We start from the raw sequence: 20,753 nt of genomic DNA, 5'->3' as shown, positions 1-20,753 counted from the left end.
TTTGTGCATCAGCATCATCAGGCGGAGGTACAGTGGCACTGGAGCACAAGGGAGCTGCATCCCACATGGCCATGGAGGGCCACACCACGAACTCAGAATGCACCAGTGGGACGGAGGGCGAGGGGAGCTTCACGTCGGGCACCGGATCACCAACCACCGACACAGACTCGTCCGCCGATGGGAGCTCCCTTGTGGTGGTGGCACCATCTGTGCCCCACACTTCTACAGGTACAGCCACCACCTCCCCTACCAGCACTGTCCTCCCAGCAGCCCCTCAGCGTTCGCCCCGTGCCCGCTCACCCAGGAGGGTGGGCATCACCTTCACCCCAGGCACTTCAGCCCCTGCCCCTGTCACCCCTGCTGCCCTCAGTGAGGAGGCCATTGTCCTCCTCAGGTCACTCACTGTTGGGCAGTCTACCATTGTGAATGCCACCCAGGGTGTAGAAAGGGAGTTGCAACACGGTAATGCATTTCTGGAGGGCATTCATTCTGGTCAGGCTGCCCTTCATCGAACCCTGCAATCTTTGGCTTCAGCACTGATGGCAGCCATTGTCCCTGTGTCCAGCCTCCCCCTCCAACTTCCTCCACCCCGACCCATGCCCCTGTACCCCAGCCTATCCCAAGCACACCAACAGACAAGCATGCACACACCTCAACACACAAAAGTATCTCAGGCAAACATAGGCACCACACATCCCACAGGCACCCACGCAAGCATCAGACACATACAGACACAGCAACATCCACTGCCTCCACTGTGTCCCCCTCCTCATCGTCTCCCTCCTCCCTCCCAGTGTCGTCTACACTCTCACCTGCATGCACTACATCTACAGGCATTAGGACTCGCACCAGAACACCCAGCACCACACCCCGCTCACCTGCACTCACCACCCCCACTCCCATTTACACGTCCCCTGTGTCCTCTCCCAGTGTGTCTGTGATGCCCCCTCCCAAAGTACATAAAACGCGGGCACCCACACACCCAACATCCATCCACCTCACGACAGCCTCCAGTACCTGCACCTGCACCCAAAACACCTAAAGTGACACCTCCTACAACCACCTCCTCTTCCTCCACTCCCAGACCCCCTCCAGCTACCCATCCCAGTGTTCGTCAGAAACTGTCCCTCAGCAACGTTGACCTCTTTGCCCAAACCCCTCCAATTCATCAGTCCCGTAGTAGCGCCTCAGCCAAAAAGACTCCAGTACCAGTGGTGCGTGTTACAGGTGTGTGGAGTGCACCGGCCACCAGGGCAGGCAGTGTGACACGGAGCCAAGGCACTGCCAGTCCACCCCCTGTAAAGCATCTCAAGTTGGCAAGTGGCCTACGGGACCGGGTGAAGACTCCTGGAGGCAAAACTACTCACAAGGGTCCCAGGGGGATTGCAGAGTCAGCTGTGACTCCTCCAAAGGCGGTGAAGTGCCAGAAGAAGTCTGCACAGCCTCGTGAGAGCAGCACGGCGGAGAAGGGCGGCATCCTCCCCAGCGGCTGGGACGCCACCGCCAGCACCGTCGTCACTGGTCAGGAGACCACCGCCAGAGTCAGTGCCCTGGAGGGCCCAAGTATCATCACTGGTCAGGAGACCACCGCCAGAGTCAGTGCCCTGGAGGGCCCAAGTATCGTCACTGGTCAGGAGACCACCGCCGGAGTCAGTGCCCAGGAGGGCCCAAGTATTGTCACTGGTCAGGAGACCACTGCCGGAGTCAGGGCCCAGGAGGGCCCAAGTATCATCACTGGTCAGGAGACCACCGCTGGAGTCAGTGCCCAGGAGGGCCCTGGCTGCCACAGCCCCGCTGGGCAATGAGGGACCATCTTGCCACACACCTGTGCACTGGTCAGAGACCGCCATGGCAAAGCACTGCTGAACAGGGCAAGCACAGCTGAACAGCCCAGAGACCGCCATGGCAAAGCACCGCTGAACAGGGCAAGCACCGCTGAACAGGGCAAGCAGTGCTGAACAGGGCAAGCACCGCCGAACAGGGCAAGCACCGCTGAACAGCCTAGAGACCGCCATGGCAAAGCACCGCTGAACAGAGCAAGCACACCTGAACAGGTCAGAGACCCCCATGGCAAAGCACCGCTGAACAGGGCAAGCACCGCTGAACAGGGCAAGCACCACTGAACAGCCCAGAGACCTCCATGGCAAAGCACCGCTGAACAGGGCAAGCACCGCTGAACAGGGCAAGCACCGCTGCAGAAGGAAAAGACCGCCACATCAAGCATCGTTATCCCATGTACAGCTGGGACAGTGACGGGACAGGAACTGTCACGGGGAGCCTAATCCAGTGTAGGCACCATTCCCCCTCCAGAACCAGTGGAGAGATCCATCCACTACCTCTGTCCTTCACAGGATGAAGCACTCTGGGCACCAGTCCCCCTCCAGAACCAGTGGAGGCTGTTATCAACTGGAAAAACTGTGGCATTGCACTCCCCAGGATATGGCATTGGGCAACCCACCCACTGTAGAGACTTGAGAGACTGTGGCTTTGCACTCCCCAGGATATGGCAGTGGGCAACCCACCCACTTGTGAGACTTGAGAGACTGTGGCTTTGCACTCCCCAGGATATGGCAGTGGGCAACCCACCCACTGTAGAGACTTGAGAGACTGTGGCTTTGCACTCCCCAGGATATGGCAGTGGGAAACACACCCACTGTAGAGACTTGAGAGACTGTGGCTTTGCACTCCCCAGGATACGTCAATGGGCATGAAGCCCCGTCGTGGATCTGGCGTGGTGCTGTAATCCGGCTGAGGTGCCCCCCCCTTCCCTTCCCCCTGAGGTGCCTGTTGTATTTCTCTCTGATGCCCCGGCAGTGTTCTCTCCGTTTGTGGACAGGTATCTTGTGTGGGCCTCGCCCATGCATTTTTGGCCCAGTGGTGCACGGACATTGAGATGTGCATATCTGCACTACTTCTCGTAATGTATATACTTTTGAATGAGTATATATATATCTGTATATATTTGAAACATGTATTTTGATACATTACAACGTTTGAACTGATTTTGTTTTGTCTTTGCATTCTTCTGTGGGGGTTGTAGGTTGTTACAGTGATGTTTGGAAATGCATTGGTGTGTGTGTTGTGATATGCGAGGGTGGGTGTGGGGGTGGGGATGTTGCATGTGTGTCCCCCTGACTTTTGCCTCCCCCACCCCTATGTCGTAGGTGCAGTACTCACTGTTGTCTTCGCTGCCGCCGGTGCTGGTGTTCGTAGATGAGTAGGAAGACAAGGGCAGGTAGGATTTGTAATTCCGGCTCCATGGTGGCCTCCTTCCTCGTGGAGTGTGTTAAGGTGAGCGTTTTCCCATTGCAAAAGCTGTTTCCGCCGTGTTTTTATCCACGGTGAAACCGCCCCGGAAAAGGTGGCGGATTGGCGGGTTGTGATACTGTGGGCGGTACATTGTCTTCCACCTGTCTGTTGGCGGTGACCGCCGCGCTGCTTGTCTGTACCGCCGTGGCGGGCGGAGTGTTAAAGTGGCTGTCTTTGTTGGCGGTTTCCGCCACAGTCATAATTCCCTTTTTTTGTCCGCCGCCCTGTTTGCGGTATTACCGCACCTTTAACACCGTCCGCCAGGGTTGTAATGACCCCCTATATCTCCTCTAAGCAAGTGTAAAGTGTGGGAAAAGTTTTCTATTCTCAAAGGTTTTCTAAGTTTGCCTTTGTGCTGCAATGTGATTTAAATATAGCTAAGCATTATTTTTTGTACTCAAAGGGCTCTCGTCCAGTGAAAAAGTATGCTTGAGATCACACAAACACCCTTGCACCACTGTGCACTAAGGGCCACATGTACGTATATTTGGAATTGCGATTTCCTATTTGTGATTCCATGTGAATCGCAATTAGGGAATTGCAATTCCAAATGTAAGAAACTCCACTGAGTTTCTTTTGCGTTTATCAGTGGGTCACAAATAGACCTGCCTTATTAATATTAATGAGGTAGTTCGCAATTTGCGACTCTCCGGTAGTCGTAAACATCACACGGACGGTGGCTTGCTGGTGTCAGTAGACCACTATGTCTGTGATTGCTTTTAAATAAAGCAATCTTTTTTTTAAACGCAGACCGTTTCCCTTAAAGGAAAACAGGATGAGTTTAAAAAGAAAACAAATGAAACTTTTCAGTTTCATTTTTGAAGAGTAGGCAGTGGTCAGTGGGACCACTACCTGCTCTTCAAAAATGTTTTCGCATGCATTCACAAAAGGGAAGGGGTCCCAAGGGACCCCTTCCCCTTTGCCAATGGGTTAGCACCAATGTGAAATTGGTGCTAACTGTGATTGTTTTGTAATAATAATACATACCATTTAGATTTGGTATTAGGAAGCGACACCCTGAACACACCCCTTCCTAATACCGAATCGCAAAACCCAAATTGCGATTCAGTATCAAGTTACCGAATCGCAGTTTGGGCTTTTGTACCTCCCATAAAGCATTTTTCTAGTCGTAAACGGGCCGATTTTGCAAATTGACCCATTTGCTACTAGAAAAGTGCTTTGTACACATGGCCCTAGGTGAGAGAGAGCGACAGTGGCATATCTTGGTGGATAAAGTGCTGACTCCTCAGACCTCCTAATCAGCATCGGCCCGCTCTCCTCTGCGCAGCTCCACCTGTTGCTGCTTCTGCTGCCTCTGCCGTGTTTCGAACTGAGAGCCACCTCCACACACAGGCTCCCACTTGCGCCTCATCCCTGGTGGCCTGGTGGCCATCTGTATGTAAGTATCTTGCTGTCTCTTTTTACTTTTGCTTATTTTTCTGTCATCTTTATTTTTTCTTTTCTGTCTTTCTTGACTCTTTCTCTCACCGTCAGCCTTTCACTCTCCCTGCATTTCTCGCATTCCGTTCCCCGCTGCTGCTGCCACTTTGGCCCGCCCTCCCCCACTTTCCCACCCTCCCAACTGACCTGATCCCCCACCTCCCTCTCCTTCTTAATGGTGCCCACTGCGCACTGAGAGGGCGATTTCTGTGACCACTTGGTCAGCGTCTGCTCGCTCTCCTCTGTGCAGCTCCACCTGTTGCTGTTGCTGCTGCCTCTGCCGCATTTCAAACTGTGAGCCTGCCTGACTCTCGGTTTGAGACCCACCTCCATCTGCAGGCTCCCACCTAAGCCTTATCCCTGGTAGCCTAGTGGCCATCAGCATGTAAGTATCTTGCTGTCACTTTTTACTTTTGCTTATTCTTCTGTCATCTTTATTTTTATTTTCTTTCTTATCTGTCTCTTTCTCTCTCCTTCAGCCTTTCACTCTCCCTAGGTTTCCAGCATTCCATTCTCCATTGCTGCTGCCAGTGCGGCCCGCCCCTCCTTTCCTGCACTTTACCATCCTCCCGCCTCCCAGCTGACCGGACCCCCTGCCTCCCTCCCCTTCTTAATGGTGGCCGCTGCACACTGAGAGGGCGACTCCTCTGACCTCCCGGTCAGCGTCTGTTTGATCTCCTCTGCGCAACTCCACCTGTTGCTGCTGCCTCTGCCTCGTTTCCAACTGAGATCCTGTCTGACTCTCAGTTCGAGGTCCACTTCCACCCGCATACTCCCGTCTGCGCCTCATCCCTGGTGGCCTAATGGCCATCTGCATGTAAGTATCTTGTTGTCTCTTTTTACTTTTGCTTATTTTTCTGTCACCTTTATTTTTTCTTTTCTTTCTTTCTTTCTTGTCTCTTTCTCTCTCCTTCAGCCTTTCACTCTTCCTATGTTTTCTGTGTTCCAATCCCCGCAGCTTCTGCCCCTGTGGCCCACCCCTCTCCCTCCATGCGAAGCACTTTACCACCCTCGTTCTTCCCAGCTGACCGGACCTCCCGCCTCCCTCCCCTTCTTAATGGTGATCATGCCGCTGGCACGTCAAAGGCAAGCCCGTCTGCACCTGTCGGTGCCTGGACCACGCCATGCACTACAAACCTTCCATTGCTACAACACAGAGACCCTCCATGGCCTGAGCACAGGACTCTCCACCGCCTGTCATCTTGCATCCCCCAGAGACACACATGGACCGTTCTCCTGCCTCTACTGCCACTGCACCCTCACCCTACAGTAAGCACCTGACCCTCCCGCCCCTGAGCCATCAAACACCAGCCTGGAGCGACTCAGCTGCATCCTCCTCAAAATTCGCTCCCTCCACAAACACGTCATAGAAGTCTGGGACCTACTAGTCTCCACACGCCCGGACCTCGCCTTTCTCACCGAAACATGGACAAACCCTGCATCTGCATTGGACATCACCATCCACAGCAACTACAAACTGCTCCCGAAACACGAGCCTTCTCACCCAGGCAATGGCCTGGCCATCATACACATATCTTCTCTCTGTCTGACAAACAACGTGGAATAACACTCCCCCCTCATGGAGCACCTCCATTTCCAGTTACACACCACCCACAAGTCAACCCTTCATGGCACTCTCATCTACAGGCCACCTGGCCCCAAACCAGCCTTCAGCAACTCCATTGTCGACATCATTTCGCCTCATGCTCTCGCCTCCTTAAACTACTTCCCAGTCTCTGCAATCTCAACTACCACACTGACAACAGCAACAACAGCAGCACCGCTTCCCTGCTCGACAACCTTGTCACAATAGGACTAAAGCAACTGGTCACCTCGCCAACACACATCGTTGGTCACACACTCAATGCCATATTTTCCACCAGCAACAACATCACCCTTGACAACACTTACACGCTTAACTGGACTGACCACCACTGCGTCCATTTCACCATCACATCACCAACCATCCAACTCTGCATACTCCGAGCCCCAAGCAGAAAATGGAAACAGATCACCGAGAAATAGATCTCCAACACCCCCAGCAAGTCTCCCCGCCCCTCACCGCAGACGCCAACATCTCAGCAAAGAACTTCCACGTGTAGATCTCCAAATGTGGCAACACCCTAGCACCTCTCCATAAGACCTCAATTAAAATGCCACCTTGAGAAGGCCAGCAGGCTTTCTCCCGCACTTTGGGACTCCAGGCACACCTTCAGATGGCTACAGAAAAAATGAGGAACAGCAAGTCCCCGGAAGACTTTGAGACCTTCAAAGCTGACACCAAATCCCACCACCACCTCATCAGAGTCACCAGAAAAGCTTCCCTGCAGGACCGTATCAGCACCACTGCTCACAAAACCAAAGAGCTCTTAGCCAAAGTCAAAGAGTTTGCCAAAGCCAAATCAGAAATGGCAAGCATCCGTCCATCTCAAGACCACTGCAACAGACTTGCCAACTTTTTCCACCAGAAAATCAAAGACAAAAGCAACAGCTTTGGATCCCAAGAACCTCTGAGCCTTCCAACTAATCCCCAGCTCTGACCCATGAAACCATCACAGATCCTGTACCGCTGGACCACCTTTAGCACAGATTAGACCCGCGCCATAATGAGCAGCATCCATTCCAGAGTCCTTATGGACTCCTGACCTCACCACATTTTCAATAAAGCAAACACCTCTATTGCATCCAAGCTCCACCACATCCTCAACTGTTCCATAGAGACAGACACCTTTCCAGAGGACTGGAAGCACATCAAGATCAGCCCGCTCCTGAAGAAACCCACGGCCGACCCCTATCTCTCTGCTGCGTTAGGTCATTGAAAAAGCCATTAGCGTTCAGCTCCTTAAGCACTTCGAGGACAACAACATACTGTACACCTCCCAATCAGGTTTCAGGAGCAACCACAGCATGGAGACCACCCTCCTTGCCGCCACAGTTAACATCTGCTCTCTCCTCGACTGCTGCCATACAGAAGCCCTCATCCTACTAGTCCTATTGGATGCCTTTAACATAGTCTTGCAGCTGGCATCCGCGGAAAGACCCTACAATGGATACGCTCTTTCCTGTCTGGCTGAACACAGAGGGCAGACTCCTGCCTTACCTGTCAGAACCTATGGAGATCAGCTGTGGAGTTCCACAGGGTTCCTCTCTGAGCCCCACACTCTTCAACATCTATAAGGCCCCACTCGCATCCATCATCAGGAACCATGGGCTGAACATTGTCTCCTATGCCGATGATACCCAGATGATCATTTCACTGACCGAAAGCCCCACTACTGCCAAGAAGAACTTCCACAACGGGATGGAAGCCCTCGCCACCTGGATGAAGGACACCTGCCTCAAGCTCAACTCTGACAAGACTGAGATCCTCATCCTGAGCCCATCCACATCAGCCTGGGGTGACTCCTGGTGGCCATCCACCCTGGGCACCCGCCCACCCCAACAAACCAGGGACTGAACCACAGCTTCATCCTGGACTCATCGCTCACCATGACCCACAAAGTCAAATCTGTCACATCCTCCTGCTTTCACACACTCTGACTTCTCCGGAAAATCTACAAATGGATCCCAAAGGACTGCCACAAAACTGTAATCCAAGCCTTGGTTACCAACAGGCTCAACCATTGCAACGCCTTCCACGCTGGCATCACCCAGAAAAACCTGAAGAAACTACAGCACATCCAAAATGCCTCATTAGACTCATCCTGGACATTCCCCACCACAAACACATCCCCAATCACCTACGAGACCTCCATTGGCTTCCTATTGAGAAAATAATTAATTTCAAGCTCCTCGTCCACGGATACAAGGCCATCCATGACCTAGGACCCGCCAACCTCAACCACCGCATCACCTTCTACTTCCCGACCAGGCCTCTTTGCTCTGCTCCAGTCAACAAGCACTAGCCACCGTACCCCCACATATGGAAGACCTCGGCAGGTAGAAGATCCTTTGCCTACTTCGCTGCAGAGAGCTGGAACACCCTACCCCTGCACCTCAAGCAGTCACCATCGCTACACCAATTCAACTGAAACTCAGAGGACAAACCCCCTTAGTGCCTTGAGACCCTTATGGGTGAGTAGTTGTGCTCTATAAACCCTGATTTGATTGATTTGATTTGATCTGTTCTGCTATCTCTTTTTCATGTAGCGCAGCACTGCAACTTTGGCTGTTGCAGTGTGTTGTGTGAAACATTAGTAAATGTGTCCCAAAATATATGTTTCAAAAGGCTTTCTCATTTAAATGTTGAACTCGGACACATGATTGTCCATTGCCCAGCACCAGAAGATTGATGGGTTGTGTGGCATTTTTAGCCTATATATAAATTAATGTTAATACAATTTTGGCCGGTGTGATATATTTGAGATGACTTATTCTTAATGGTCCTGAGATATCTATTGTCAAGAGGCTAGAGATTAATGGTCCTAAGATGTCTATTGTTGTGAGGATAGGGATATGTTGTTGATATGGCAACACCTTTACAACTATATGGCTTTAATAGCATGTTTTATGAATAAACTTGCATGAATTTCTGTTTAACGTAGTCTGTTGGGGTAGAGTAGATTATAAAACTTTCTGGATAGGCCAGACTAAGGTGCATTGTTGGAAGGCAAGTGCTATTGGGATTTTGTTGACATCCGACCATATGCAATATTGGACCTGTGTTGAATGAATGTGGTGAGGTATATTGTTTTTTTATCACTTGCATAGAATTTCTTTGTGTTTGGTGTCATTGTGAGCATCATCATAGCACATTATATGCCATTTTAGTGTAATGTTAGAAGTAGATTTCTAACATGATGTGTTGGTTGCTCTGTTGGCTATTGGGAACAATACAAACAATGCAAGCCTTACTTTGGGTATATATATATATATATATATATATATATATATATATATATATATATATATATATATATACACATATATATATATATATATGTATATATATATATATACATATATATATATATGTGTGTGTGTATATATATATATATATATATCTGTATATATATACATATATATGTGTGTGTGTGTGTATATATATATATATATATATATATATATCAGATAACATTCGTCTAGTTAATATATTACATTCAATAAAAAAGTAGCCAATAGTAGCCTCTAAGACTGACCTGACAGTATAACAATTGTGGCAAAATAATCCGACAGAATGAGTTAAAATATTGTTATTTATTGGAGGAGGATGTGGCAATGAAGAATGCTCTGAGGACAACCTTGAGTCACATATGAGAAACTGCAAAGTTTGATTGACCATACTGCAAGGAATTTCTTGAATACTTCTAGGCGGCATAAAATGTGTTTCTTGTGGAAATACACTTTTCGATGCTGCCATTGCTCAGTCTGTCATCTAGGAATCAATAATTCCAGAGACTAGTTGCTCACTCACGAGATGAATATTTTGAGATAAAGGATTTCACCGATTTCCTCCCTACCTTTGGAATTTTCGCAATTTTCAGTGATTGACCAAAATATTGAGCAAACAATATGTTGTGGACTGAGTATCTTGGTAAGAACATTGAGGCCAAGAATATCGTGGAGGTAGGTTTCTGTGGGTAAGCAAAGCTATACAATGCTTGAGTCCACATATATGTACCTTGAAGACATATTTATTGTCAAGGTACGCAGATGTGGAGTTAAAACTAGTAAATCTCTACTTCCCTATTTGCATTTACCTTCTCGATATTCTTGTCCTCAATTTTCTTACCAAGATACTCTGGCCACAACATATTATTTACAGTATTTTTGACCTGATAATCTGTCAGACAACCCAATTTTCTGCTGATCTTAGCTTCAGTATGTTAGTAGCACTATTAGAAATCCCAAGTGCTCTAGGCCAGAACATATCAGAGTCATCATGCAAATACCCTGTTGTATCCTACTTTAATGAAATGCAGAAGAGACATCCTGATCTTACAACTTTCTCAAATGTAACAGGCCTCCCCACCAAGAGACCTGCTGGCCTCAGTATTGAGAGGCAGTATGACTGTGTGTGTTAATATTTTGACTTTTCGAGCAATAAGTGCATTGTCGGCTAGTTTATCTGTTTTTCAAATTAGGAGCTGTATATAAGCACGAACACTGCACGTGGCCAATGCTGTCTTTGAGCATTATGGTGTGTCTGTTGCTTATATTGTAATTTATATTGATTAATTCTGATTATAAATTAGGACATAATTTGTTCTGCGTAGATGAGTATTTGATTGATATATAAGATGTGTACATATGTATGTTTGTGTAAGGCTCTTTGCATGAAATTGAGACATCATTATTGAAATTATCACAAATATGGGGTTTTGTAATGCAGTGTGATTCTATAATGTTGCCGTTTTCATGTAATGCCATGTTTTGTGAGCAAGATGTATAATTAGGTGATTCGCAAGTGTGAGCGAAATTGTCTTTTTCCATCCACTGTAGTTGACTGTTTCCGCATCTGCCTTCATTGGATTGGAAAAAGGGAGCAATGCAGCAGAATGCCCTGCTTAACAGGAATTCCTCTTTTTGGTCAGTGAGAAATGCAAGGGTTGAGGAATTCTTATGCCACCTGACACTGTCGGTGTCCAGCCGTTTTAATTAATGTAATGGTAATTAGATTAATTTAACTACAATGACTGGCCCTTAATGGTCCCCTTAGAAGAAACTTTCCCAGCAGGGTAGCTTGAGGGCGGTGCCTGTCTACCAGGAGCAGCATGTAGCAGGTGCTGCATGCAGACGTCCCAGTTGGGTCAATTACTTTGAAGTGCACTGTGAGGACACGGCAATATAATGCACTTAGCATGAAGGTAAATACATTGCCTGCCCCCCCCCCCCCACAGTGCCTCAAAAAGCTTCTATGCTTTTTGCCTTTTTTTCCTCCCGTGGAGATGTAGATCAATTCCACTCTACGGGTGGAAAAAAGAATGCAAAATTCCTACACCTCACTTTGGGTGCAGGGATTTCACTCATTCCTAGTGATTAGATGGCAGTAGGGAGCTATTCCAATGCTGCTTGGAAAAAACCAGTGGAAGTAGACAAAACATTGTTTTTGCCTTTAAAATGCTTTTTAAATCAATTAACATTTGGTGACTTCGAACATGGCAGAATTCTTAATCTTTTTAGATTAGCAGATACTGTATCACTACACTTTTGCATGAGGAAAGAGCTGATGATAGTGTTACATTGATGTGTTCAGATCATAATCAAGGGTCTGATTACGAATTTGGCAGAAAGGTTCCTGTAGTCGAAATGGTGTTGGATTCCCAGCCCGCCTAGAAGGTGGCGGGTTGCTGATTGAGAGACCACTGAAGTCCCCACTGCAAGCCATTCGCTGACCACCTCGATAGCAGCTTGGGGAAAAGCAACTGTCAGAGGGCAGTACAGACAAGGCTCCTGCTGTTCAGATTATAAAGTGCTTTCCGTGAGGTGACTGCTGTGGGGCAACACCCGCTTCGAGATGGCGGAATTGAAGGAAATGGGGTGCAAGTTCACCCATTTCCTTCATTTCCTTTCAGTCTCAGACGTGGACCCACTTCGTCCAGGCCTCCATTCACAGTAGCAACTTGATGCTGAAGAAAACAACCCATGTCAGCTGAAATCAGGTATGTACCTTTCGCCCTTTTCTCCCATCGACTGAACTAGGCACATATGGTCTGGACTCCAGCAATGGAAAAGTACTCGTACAAGGTATTTCTTCACATGTGTCATGCATATGTGTGCATTTTACACAAAACATACACACCTGCATCAACACATATGAAAAAATATTTCTTAAATTGCTGACCGTGCCCTGCACCAGTCCTGCACCGCCAGAAACACAATTGCTGGGCCAGAAGTGACATCTAAATATGGTAGGTGAGAGACCGCAGACTCCACAGAGAACTTTGGGCCGCCTCCGTGGCAGAATGGCAGTAAGACCGCCAAACACGTAATCAGGCCTAACGTCCTATTACTTGATTATATTTGATTCCTAGTGCTATGGGAGTAAATGTTCATCATCTGAAAGACAGGGTTGAAGGGTATAATCATCAACTTATGCACTTTTGAGGTTTGTGGGTATGCCCATTATTTTAGGGTGGATAAATATTTTTTTCTTGATGGCAAATGCCATTGGGTACCGTGATAGCCAACATTATGGCATCTAGGTTGTGTTGCTTGTGTTTTGTGAGCTCTCTCAGATATGTTCTACTTGATGTTAATGTGTGATGTCTTATGATAAAAAAATTGTGGTGCGGTTATTTTCGGGTATCTGTCTAATGCGTTCTGATGTGTGTTAATTTCTGGTACATCATCAATTACTGTTGTGAGAAGGGTGATAGTCCACTATAAGGCATACATGCTCTTTGTTGAGCATGTGGGAATTGGTCAGTCTAATGTGTTCTGATCACTATTTTGTGTGATCGTGTACTTTACTGAACAATGACAGCCGTACGCATTGCATTCATGTGCTTTGCCTGGTTCATTGAAGATGATCAGGAGCACACATGGAAGTGGTGGGCAATATTTTTCTGGATCTTTTCAGAGTGCTAGGGGACAAAGGAGTTAGAATCAAATCCACTTTCACAATTCTGTGAAGAACCTTTGGCTACACAAGGAGGGCCAGGAATCAATATTGAAGTGTAGTAGGTTTATTACACATTAGTAATCACTCCAACATGTGAGCATATCAAAATTAGATTGTAAAGGTACAATATCAAAATCGGCAAGCTGAAACACTGAAGCAAGTTCAATTTCTTCAGTCTCAGACATATAAGGATTACAGTCACAGCAATGCAAAAACTAAGAGATACGAATTGACATTCTATGAAAGAATTGAATTTCCTTCTATTCAGCAGGAATACAAGTAGGGACATTTATCTAGGGTTTAAGCTAAGTAGAACTAAATTTAAAGGTCTCAGGATAGAGCAAATTAGGTGTTAGCATTGAAAAGACTTCAGTAGAAGTCTTCAGAAAATAAAGAATCCAGGCCCATATATACAAAATAATGACGCAGCATGGTGCCGCAAGCCAACTTGCTGTGCTGCGCTGCATCATTATGAAAGTGCAGTGTAGCGTCGTATTTACAGCAATATGACACAATCTTCTACATTCCTCTCTGCTAATGCATGATTTGCTGCCTATTGCCAATTCAGGCACTCTAGCACCATAGTGCAAGGGTGCCTGCATTGCAGGGATGATTGTTTATATGCAGGAAGGGACACCTTCCTGCACATAACCAACAGTAATGGTGTTTTTCTCCTCTGCATTCCTACCCTTGTAAATATGGGAATGCGTCAGGTTCCAAGGGTGTTGAGTGGGAACACCCACAGCAACACCCATGGAACGCCCCTTTCACGTAGAGTTATACATGAAAAGAGGCTTTATTTATAAGGCCATGAAAAGCCACACAACGTGGCTTTACGTAGTCTTGTAAATATGTGCTGGCACACGGTGCCGTAGAACAGCACAAAAGTGACTCTCTGGCTGCGTTAGTGTGCCGTAGGGGCGTTGTAAGTATGCCTACCGGTGTTAGCGTGAAGCCATGCACTGTGAGAACAAGGAGACTAAGAGCACTGCATTTTTCAGAGTCTAAAAGAATTCTGTCATAGTTCCAACAGAATGAACACTAAATTAAAGTGGAACATTCCAGGAGCATCTGTGTTGTCTGAACACATCATCAGAAATCCAATTATTTCTCCTTCCCACAGAGCACATTTGCAACATGGAGTGATTCTCCCATCCCACAGAACACTAACAAACAGTTTGACATTGAGTTTTTTCTTCCCAGATAGACAATGAATAGAAGGCACACCAAATCATCCTGTCTGTGGCAAGGTCTTCTTGTTCAGCCTTTCTATCTCTAGTACGCAATATTCCTTTCACTATTTGAGCAAGCTAGAATGTGCACCTGCAAGGAACATCATGCAAAGTAAAGAGAATACATTTCTCACGTTAAGATGTAGGCCTGCTTATAGTAACAAGCCACAACTAATATGCACTTTTAAGTACTCTTTTATAATTGCAAACATAATATTAGATAAATGAAAACATGAGCAATAAATCATGTATATAAGAGCATGCTCCTTTCCATAAATGAAATGCTTCAAAATACAAGTATAAGTATGAATGAGACCCACAATTCTCACATTAGAGCTAAACATTAGAACTCACATATATAAATAAAAGCCCTAATTTCTACAATGAATGCACTTTTGATAATGTAATTTAATGTTTCACTTTATATTCATGAGGGTTAGGTGCACAGTATATATGACAATGATAATGTTACTTCTGTAACGAGTAGGGATGCTGCCAAAGTGGCGCTGTTACAGGTGCTCCTGCAAATGTGTTCTGCCGGTGCATGTGTAGTACTTTTTAGTGCTGGGTACTATTGGGGACATCGTAGCAGCCAACTAAAAAGCATATTCGTGCAGCATTGGTTTTGCTTGTAGTTTTTAATGTTGCATCTTTGTGGTGCCATGGAAACAATTCACAAGTGAAAAGTGCCAAGACATCTAGGCATGGAAAGTACATCACATAGCATTCCTTTAGTTGTGACAAATAAACAATAAAGTATAATGGAACTTGATCTGCCATGTGACAAAGCGCTGTTGCAGAAGGATGTATCTAGCTACAGTATTACATTGGGTATTTTTAAAGGAGGGTTTTGAATCAACCAGTGTTAATATTTTACTTCCTTGCAGTATTTCAGCAGAAGACCACCACAAAAGCGCAAGCAGATGAAAAAGATGTGTACTCCCTTCGACAGCCAGGTATTGTAGAATATGCAAAATGTAATAAAAATAACCATACAAATCTGTATTGATTATATATTTTTATATATATATATATATATATATATATATATATGTATGCCACTTTCAAGAAGTTTGGATGTTTGCATGTTTGCTTTGGTGCACAAAGTAAATATTTTAGCAATCAAATATGAGTCGAAGCTGTAAATGTTTGTAAATATATATATATATTGTAGACTCCTCTTTTGGTAACAAGACTGCTGGATTTTGGGCAACAGATTCACCGAGCATAGGGGACTGAGTCTGATCCCACACTGTGTGACAGCTGTCGGGCTAACCCTTTCCAGATAGCTAGCAGCACCTCACAAGTATCCGAGGTAGAAGTGATTCGTGACAGCCTATCGCATGATACTCAGACTCCTCAGGGAAGTTGTTCAATAGGTTTTATTGAAGCAACTGCGTCCTATGTAGAAAGGCATGTATTGTGATTGTAAGGATAATGAGAGCAGTGACCAAAAAAGTAAAACACAAGAAAAGTCCCACCATATTGTCATACTAGTGTGCATAGCATTCCTACCTACACTGCTAAGTTTCTGCAGAAGAGCAAGTAGCAGTGGTACACCTAATCTGCCCTTCTGGTCCTGGGAAGCACAACCTCCTGCCTGTGCAGAGGTAGAGAAGCGGTCTGTTAGTTTGAAGAGAAACCGAAAGGTTTCAGCAGAAATTGCAAAGATGTGCCGCACAAGATGACAAATTGTCTGGAATGTCCCCCGGAGATGTTGTGCGCAGTGTGATGTTTTATAATAGCATATCTGTTGCTCTAAGAACTGCCCTGACATGATAACACATATTTTTCTGTGTAGGGTAGACAATGTTCCCTTTGGACCGGCAAATACCCAGTAAACATAATTTACAGCCTTGGGTTGAGCACAAGATGAGGATGTTGTGCAAAGAAATGAATAACAGTTTCCCCAAGGAAGGACAACTGATAAGAGGAATAAAAACATCTAAAATGAATAGTTACTAAAATAAAAGAAGGAATAAAAGCAAAGTAGGTCAAAGGGCAAAGGCCTTAAGCCCAGAGCCAAATGATGTGCCCATGTAAAATGCTAAAATAACCTCACAACATATATATATATATATATATATATATATATATATATACACACATATATATATATATATATACACACACACAAAAACATACATATTTACATATATAGAACAAAATAATGTGCCTATGTAAAAATGTAAAATAACCTCACAACATAGTTATAGTTACAATCTAGTTTCTATTTAAAAAGTTTTTTTTTTTACTTGCCTATATCTTTGGTGCCGCATGACGAATCGTCATGAAACTTTCCAAAAAACATTTGCCAGTCCCGTCACCTGCTGCCTAGAAAGTTTCAGGGTGATCTGTCCAGGGAGGATCGAGAAAAAAGGTGGGGTCCCAAAGTACGTTTTCCCCATTTGTTTTTCCATGGGGATTTTGAAGAGCGATAGCACAAAAACTACTGGACAGAATTACACCAAATTTGGCAGGAAGCTAGGTCCCCATCCAGAAAGAGTGTTTATTTTGGTTTTGGTGTAATTCTGTTCAGTAGTTTTTGAAAAATTAAGGGGAAACAAATTTGTATATACAGGGACGCGAAGGATACGCATCCCTTAACAATCTTGGGCTGAGCTCTGATGGGCTGGTAACACTTCCTTAACAGAAGCTGTTGAAGTGTTGTCAGCCATCTTGGGACTTGGCTGAAGCCGAGACCCAAAACAAAAAGTAAAAAAACAAAAACAAAAAAAAAGTGGGGCAATGGTACGCACACCCTGACCCCTTAGCTCTGGCGGTTGGGAACCCCAGGGCTAAAAAGATTTTTTTTTTTTTGATTTTACGAGCAGAGATGAGGTGGATCCACAAATCCACTCGTAAAATTTAAAAAAACTGTGGGATCCAGCACTTCGTTAGCCTAATGTCCCTGGTTGGGCCAAAACTAGGGGGCTTTTTTTTAAAAAAAGTGGGGCCCTCCTCCCACTGCCCTGGAAACCACCACCTCCGCGGGGTGAGCTCTTAATTAATGCAATGGGGCCCTGTGGCCTCCTGCTGCCTAGGGACCACCACCATGCCCCAGGGCAACACATTATTTGGAGCAAGGGGGCACGCCCCCCTGCTGCCCAGGACCACCGCCCCGCAGGGCAACACTATATTTAGATTGGGGGGGCTGCCAGGCTCCCTCGGGGATCCCAACCCCTGGGGCAAATGTTTAAAAAAAAAGGGGGGTTCCCTGTGTGACACCCGTGCACCAGGCACCTGCATCCAAGCCACAGCAAACACTTCAGGTTTTGACAGCGGGACCTTAAAAGCAGATCCCACTGTCAAAATCAAAAGTTTCATCTCTGTCCCCTGCAAATGCTTCAGCAACCACAGAACTGCTGTCAAAGCAACTTCATGCTTGCTGAAGCTTTGGCACTGCAAGAGAAGCCTTGAGGGTTCCCCCATGGTCCCACATAGCCTTAAAAGTGTTTTGTAATAAAAATGTTTATTTAAAATAAATAAATAAATAAAATAGTAGCAACTGCGGGAGAGTACTTGAGGGCTTCCTCGCCGTCCCACATAGCCCACAAAGGGCTACAAAAAAAGAAAAAAGAAAAACCCCATAGCTCGATGTTAAGATTGCAGAACTTCACACTGAGCTATGGGAGTTTGAGTCAAACTGGACTAATTTTGTTTTATTTTTTTTTCTCGTTTTTTTTAATAAAAAAAATTGTACTTAAAAAAACAATCCGAACATCCTTGTTTTTGTTAAATCCAACAAAAATATCTCATTCTAAGTATACAAGATATTAAAGCCTAAAAAAGCTCTATTTCTCTCTCACTTTCTCCGTTTCTGTCTCTCATCCAATCAATTTCTCCCACTCATACACTCACTTAGACACACACCCACTCACAGACCCACTCAGACACTCATGCACCCACTCACAGACCCATTCAGACACTCAGACACCCACTCACAGACCCACTAACACTCTCATGCAGCCTCTCACAGACCCGCACACAGACTGATACACCCACTAAAACACTGATGTATGCACTTTCACACCCAGACAGACAACCCAACAGCCACTTTCACCACCAGATACACCCTCTCGCACCTATTCCCACACCCAGAGAAGCTGCGGCTAAGTCCCACCACGAATGGCGAAAGGGTTGTGCACAGCATGTGTTTGGGCGGTTGGGGGTTGTTGGCTGCAGGGTTTGGCTGCACAGGTGAAGGATGTGCTCAGTTTGGTGCTTATAGGGGGCTGGTCTCAACCCTTGGCCAACCACTGCCGCGCACAGCCAAAGGCCATGTGTGGCAGTGGTTGGATTAACATATAGTAATTAAAATTACTATACCTTAAAAAAACATAGAAATACACTGAAAAAAAACAAAGGTTACAGGGCTGTTATAGTTATAAACTAGAATTTTCAAAATCTCCATAGAAATTCAATTAGGAAACCAAAGGTTACAGGGAAGATTTAGTTAGGCTTACATTTTAAACATACAAAACCATAGAAATTCACCAGTTATAGTTAGAGATACCTCAAGTAACTATAACTTGTGCCCTAAGGTAACTATAACTTGCGCCCTCACCATGCACTACAAATGACCCCACAAATTGCAGCAATCATGCCATCTTTCATAGCTTCTTTGATAATATCAATGTCATATTTGCAGTAACATTTTTGACAAAAAAAACTGTGCATGTTGTGCCCCTGCCCCCTCCCTCTCGGCCTTCATGGTATGTTATGCTGCAACTGCCTCTCCTTTCTGTCCAGTATGATCAGCTTGCTGCCCTTGCCTCTTTCTCCTGTACTCTCTATGCCCATGTGCATGGCCATGACCCTCCCTCTTTCTTTCCATGGTCCTTTGTGCTGCACTGCTGTCCCGCTTGCCCTGTTTGGTGTATTGTGATGCGGCAACCCTAGATGCCAGCCCTGTAAGGTCAGTTTGGTGCACCTGCCCATCTCCCTCCTTCCCTTTGTTATCTGATTCCATGTTACTACCCCATTCCGCCTGCCCTCTGTGATTCAATGTTCCACCTTTGCCAACATTTTGATCTTGGTAAGAGGGAGATTTTGAAAAAAATCCTGGTAATTGATGTTTCCTATTGACTTACATTGAAAAAGAGGTGCTTTTAGCAGGAGACAGATAAAATTAAGCCCTTTTGGACTTAAAAACATTGAGAGTCTCCGGCCTGAATCAGGTCTGTTGGCGTGTATTGGTTGTACTGCCACTGTTTCTTCCTTCTGCCCACAATGGTCTGCTATATCACCACAGCCTATCGTGTCCATCCTGCATGGTTGGTTTGTTGTCTCTGCTCCCCTTTCTCCTGCCCTCTATAGTCCATGGTGCAGCCACTGCCCCTCCTGCCTGCCCAGCATGGCCAGCCTCTTGCCTCTGCACCCTCCTTCCTGCCCTCAATTATCTGACTTATGCCCCTGACTTCTGCCTCCCCACAGTAGTCTAATGAACAACTAGATTCCTAACATTTTACATTTATTACTGAAGTGTGGCATGTTTGATGTCATCTTAATGTAAAGTGAGAGGGTCTTATTCCCATTGAAATTATGGTTAGTGCACTAAAAATCAAAAGGAATGTGTCCTTGGGTAATGTAACTGATGCTCATGTAAAGCACTCCAATACCTTCAGGTCAAGTCTGCGCTATATAAAACTGCAAAAAACAAAAAGATATGAGTTTTGCACACTCCTGTCACTGGGTTACATTTGGGTGATATTTGTGCTACATTTGGGATCTTGTTTCTCTAGTGCCATCTCGGGAGACCTATCTGTTATGAAGCTTCCTAATCTCATTTACTGCAGTATCCGCAGTGGAAATTTCTATCAGTTTTCTACTTTGATTCCATCAAGATGGTGGTCAGATGTGCCACACTTTTAGCATACATTCAGAGGGTTAGCATGATTGTTGCTCAATAGAAGACTGTAGTAAACTGCTGATCACCAGGGAGTTAACTGGCAGTCTGCTGGTGGTCTGAAAGGGCATGTTTCAGTCTACATGTCAGAATGTTTTAATGAAATAAAAGAGGAAGATATTTGAGAACTCACTTAAAACATGTTTTAATTTTTCTTTCTACAGCACTAACCATAATTTCTATGACAAAATGAGACCCCTCTTTTGTTCCTTTCTATAGTAAATTCATTAAGTTTTACCAGCTTGATTCATTCAAGATGGCTTCAGGTGTGCCACTCTTTTGACCTAAGTAAGACTGTTAG

The 20,753-nt window shown here is 45.7% G+C and overlaps 1 protein-coding gene across 1 annotated transcript in view; it reads left to right on the top strand.

Annotated features, from left to right (window-relative positions):
• Positions 1–20,753, top strand: part of BANK1 (B cell scaffold protein with ankyrin repeats 1) — a 2,047,355-nt gene that overhangs the window by 1,833,092 nt on the left and 193,510 nt on the right. The window contains exon 11 of the mRNA XM_069230214.1: positions 15,432–15,500. Coding sequence (XP_069086315.1) covers positions 15,432–15,500 — 69 coding nt within the window. The remainder of the gene's footprint in view (positions 1–15,431; positions 15,501–20,753) is intronic.

The sequence above is a fragment of the Pleurodeles waltl genome, chromosome 1_1 (genome assembly GCF_031143425.1).
Source record: "Pleurodeles waltl isolate 20211129_DDA chromosome 1_1, aPleWal1.hap1.20221129, whole genome shotgun sequence".
Classification (NCBI taxonomy): domain Eukaryota; kingdom Metazoa; phylum Chordata; class Amphibia; order Caudata; family Salamandridae; genus Pleurodeles; species Pleurodeles waltl.
The sequence above is the reverse complement of the archived record's forward strand: the minus strand, read 5'-3'. Positions and strand labels throughout refer to the sequence as shown.